The 4,862-nt window shown below is 36.3% G+C and overlaps 1 protein-coding gene across 1 annotated transcript; it reads left to right on the top strand.

Moving 5' to 3' along the window:
* Positions 1–3,539, top strand: LOC128251243 (zinc finger protein 271-like). Its single transcript, XM_052977971.1, has 2 exons — positions 1–226; positions 968–3,539. Exon 2 carries the CDS (start codon positions 1,395–1,397, stop codon positions 2,877–2,879), a length of 1,485 nt encoding a protein of 494 aa, XP_052833931.1. The 5' UTR covers positions 1–226; positions 968–1,394; the 3' UTR covers positions 2,880–3,539.
* The last annotated feature ends 1,323 nt before the right edge of the window (positions 3,540–4,862 follow it).

Genomic DNA, 4,862 nt, shown 5'->3' with positions numbered 1-4,862 from the left:
CTATATTTCATCTAAACGTTTTTTCTTTTTTTAAACTATAAATATACGCATTCATCTAGCAGCTTATATACAGAGAAATATTTCGCCTTTTGTGTTTCCGAGTCGATTTTTATAAATTTCTGTTGTCACATTTTATTCCTAGCTGACTCACACTGGTGCTGCAAGGGCACCTGATGTAATTAAAGATATTTCACTGTAAACACTGGTTTTATATAGCAATTAACAGGTAAGATATATATATATACATTTACATATATAACACGGCAAGCCGAAAGAATGCCGACAATACGTATGTATACGATACACATATATAACAAATCGGGCATAGTTACAGATGTATACCCCACTCGACTCTGATATTTTTTTAACGAAAATTCAACAAATACTGCTTAGATGCTGTAGATTCGGAGTATATATGTGAAAGAATTTTTCCGAGTGGGTGAAGAGGGGAGTTTCGGAAAATTCACTCGATCCTACATTTTTGCCCTCATTATTTTCTGGAAAATATATATCTTTTACTGAAATACCTCTTAAATGGCATAGATTACAATTATAAAGAAATTTGTGGGGGCAAATCCATTTCCGAGCGGGTAGGGAGAGGAGTTTCGAAAACCTTGTTTTTCATAAAAAGATGAATCCTTCTCCCCACCTACCCCAATCATTTCGAAGGCTGTAGTCAAAACGTAGTTCCAATTTATTTGGTCTACCTGATCCGAAACTCCTCGGAAAAAAATTTCCTAATCATCGTAATCTATGCCGTTTGGAACCATGTGGTTAGGAAGCAAGCTTCTAACCACACTTCTGCATATTTTCAAAATGGAAAGAAACAGAATAAGATCAATTATTCTAGTGATATCTTTACATCTTCAGTTTTTCTTCTTAGATGTGTTGTAAAATTTCCCCTGTTGTATCTCTGCATTCTAAGTATCCTCAATATTCTTATATTCTTGTTTCTCTATCGTTTCAGAATATCAGAAACAGCAAAGAACTGTTTCCATCAGATACCTTGTCAATATTAATCATCTTTGAAAGACTAAAGGAAAATGTTTATAGAGAGCATATCTAACAACACTGCTTATATAAATCCATGGTGAATTCCTGCTAATATCTCTTTAGAACTGAGATGAATATCAGCATTTGTCTTCTTCAATTCCTGAAAAGTTTACAAACTGATTTTGGAGTCTAATTTTTCTTTTCCATTTCATATAATATATACAAAATCATTTCACATACTTATTTTGAAGTTGGAAGAATTTATAAAAGAGTTTGCAGCATCTTCTGATATCACCAAAGGTCACAGTTGAGGGAGATATAATATCAAGAATATTTGGGAGGAATAAAATATAAAACCAAAAAGAGAATCGTTTGTATATTGTTGTAGGAAAAGGAAAATTATGGAGAACGAGGTTAAATGTGAAATACAGAAGATTGACTTTTCTGATGATGTAAAGAATGAGAAAGGTAGAAAATCATACCATTGTGATATCTGTGGTAAATCATTTTCTACAAGTAGCAGCCTAACGAAACATAAAGTTGTACATACAGGGGAAAAACCATATCGCTGTGATATCTGTGGTAAATCATTCTCTCACAGTAGCAACTTGTCTAAGCATAAATCCGTTCATACAGGAGAGAAACCATATCACTGTGATATCTGTGGTAAATCATTCTCTCACAATGGTGCCTTAGCTAAACACAAAGCCATTCATACAGGAGAGAAGCCATATCACTGTGATGTCTGTGGTAAATCATTTTATCAAAGTGATAAATTAACTTACCACATACGCATTCATACAGGGGAAAAGCCATATGTCTGTGATGTCTGTGATAAATCATTTGCTGTTAATAGTTCCTTAACTCGACATAAACTTATTCATACAATGGAAAATTCATTTTCTGATAAACCGTTCTCCAGCGGTGACAGTTTTGCTAAATGCATGCACATTCGTGCAGGAGAGAAACAACATCACTGTGATATCTGTGGTAAATCATTCTTTAAAAGTAATGACTTAAAAAGACACAAATATGTCCATACAGGAGAGAAGCCTTATCAATGTGACATCTGTGAGAAATCTTTCTCTCAGAAATTTTGTTTAACTAAACACAAATATATTCATACAGGAGAGAAGCCATATCACTGTGATATCTGTGGTAAATCATTCTTTCAAAATGAGCAGTTAACTAAACACAAACGTACTCATACAGGTGAGAAGCCATATCATTGTGATATCTGTGGTAAATCATTCTTTCAAAGATGTGACTTAAGTAGACACAAATATACTCATACAGAAGAGAAACCATATCATTGTGATATCTGTGGTAAATCCTTCTCTCAAAGTAGTGACTTAAGAAGGCACAAATACACTCATACAGGAGAGAAGCCATATCATTGTGATATCTGTGGTAAATCCTTCTCTCAACAATTTTATCTAAATAAACACAAACGTATTCACACAGGAGAAAAACCATATGATTGCAATATCTGTGGGGAATCTTTTTATGAAGGAAGTCACCTGATTAAGCACAAATATATTCATACAGGAGAAAAACCATATCACTGTGATGTCTGTGGTAAATCCTTCTTTGATAGAAGCAGTTTAACTATACACATACGTGTTCATACTGGTGAGAAACCATATCATTGTAACGTCTGTGGCAAGTTTTTCTCCAATAGAAAAATTCTGAATTATCATAAGCATACTCACACAAAAGACAAACACCTGTGTGATGTGTGTGGTAAATCGTTGTCCAATGCCCTTTGCTTATCCCATCACAAGGATCTGCATGCAGTTGAGAAACAATATCATTGTGATATTTGTGATAAATCATTCTCTCAGCGTAGTGGCTTAACTGTACACAAACGTGTTCATACAGGGTAAAAAATCAATGTTAATATCACAGCAATTTCTAATGGGCCATTCTCTGAAAATGGTGACTTAACTAAACATAAACTTATTCATACGGGAGGGAAGCCATATCACTGGGATATCTGAGAAATCATTCTCTCAATGATTTAACTATACACAAATGCACTCATACAGGAAAAAAAGTCATATCCTTGTGATATCTGTGGTAAGACTTCTCTAACTTCTCATAAAAATTCTCATACAGGAGATCAATGTTACTTGTGTGATGTGTGTGGTAAAGCACTGTCTAATGTCCGTTGCTTAACCCAACACGACGGTCTCCATGCAGTTGAGAAACCATATCACTGTGATAAATCATTCTCTCAAAGTTTGAGTAAACACAAGCACATTCATACAGGATAAAAGCCCTATCACTGCAATATCTGACCCAAACTTATTCATAATGGAGAGTCATTATGGTCACTGCAATATCTGATTGATTAGTCACTAATGGAAGCCAAAACTGTGTACCTTGAATACGACTTTCTTTTAACATCCTGATAGACTCTCTCTACTCTATTTCTCACACACACATTTGTATACATGACAGCCTGTCTAACGATGATGATGATGATGATGATGATACGTCACACTCACACACACACAGACATGTTATATCAATAAAATTTTCCAAACCGGTTGTCTCTTTTCCTTTTGGCATTTATACTCATTTATCCTATTCTCATATATATTTTTTTTTTGTATTGATCGCACGATGTACTAAAGGAGCCATTCCTCGTCACCATCTCCTGATCGCATGGTCCTTACATAGTAAAATGGGGAACAAGACTAGTATTTTAAATGTCTATGAAGAATTTTCCTATTAGATGGATTTATCATAAGAAATAACAAAAGTTTCTATCACTGGTGTTTTACAGAGTTCAACCTACACAAGTTTATGTGTAAACAGCAAAATAGCAATTTGAACTAGTTTTTAAACATTATTTATATTAAATTCAACCTGGCCAGTAGGTGCCAGAACAAGTCTGGCATACTTTTGTAAAACTCATAGGGTAGACCATCAAGACCATTAAAACTTGTCCCCGGAGTACTCAGATAGCACCTCAATCACCTCCGCAGCTGTGATCAGCCCCTCATACCAAGAGACGTGGGCCACCAGCCAGGAAGTCCCATAGGGCCTCACCATGGTCTAGCTTCCCACCCCTCCCGAACAACTCGGCAAATTGTTTGTAAAGTGCCTCACATCTCATCCTGTCCTTTGACCAAACGTCCATTTTTGTCAATCAAAGAACTAATTATGGCATCGTTGCCATGCTGGGTCTCTACCGAATGGGCCCACCTGGAAATATTAATTCCCTTGCAACCCAATGCACATACTTTAGCCCGAACCCTGCACCCCTCATGTTTGGCTTTGAGGTGACGGTCCAAGGTCGTTCTCACTGCCAAAATTTGGGATGCAGAGCCCAATCTCAACGCCTCTTCTGAAGCCTTAAGCAGGTTCCCTTCTATCCTAGCCTTATCTAAACTTAGCTGACAGCTAAATCTAATGGGCTCAAAATGTATGACTCTTTTTAGAGCAAATCACCACCAGTTATTCACCACAATGCCTGCAAACAAGCAACAATTCAAAATAACAATTTTCAACAATAATTTACAACAAATCACAGTTTCAACAACAAAAATGATAACTCACAACACACAGAAAAAATAAACAAGTGATGTCGTCAAACCGGAAGCAAGTTTCTTTATTTCATGAAATCAGCCATGAAGGCCTTACACAGAGGGGACAAAAACACAAAATGAATGGAAAAGATGAATAGAATATAATGCACATGAGTGGCTGTGTGGTAAGTAGCTTGCTTACCAACCACATGGTTCCGGGTTCAGTCCCACTGCGTGGCACCTTGGGCAAGTGTCTTCTATAGCCTCGGGCCGACCAAAGCCTTGTGAGTGGATTTGGTAGACGGAAACTGAAAGAAGACCGTCATATATATG

Source organism: Octopus bimaculoides, chromosome 29 (assembly GCF_001194135.2).
Source record: "Octopus bimaculoides isolate UCB-OBI-ISO-001 chromosome 29, ASM119413v2, whole genome shotgun sequence".
NCBI lineage: Eukaryota > Metazoa > Mollusca > Cephalopoda > Octopoda > Octopodidae > Octopus > Octopus bimaculoides.
The sequence above is the reverse complement of the archived record's forward strand: the minus strand, read 5'-3'. Positions and strand labels throughout refer to the sequence as shown.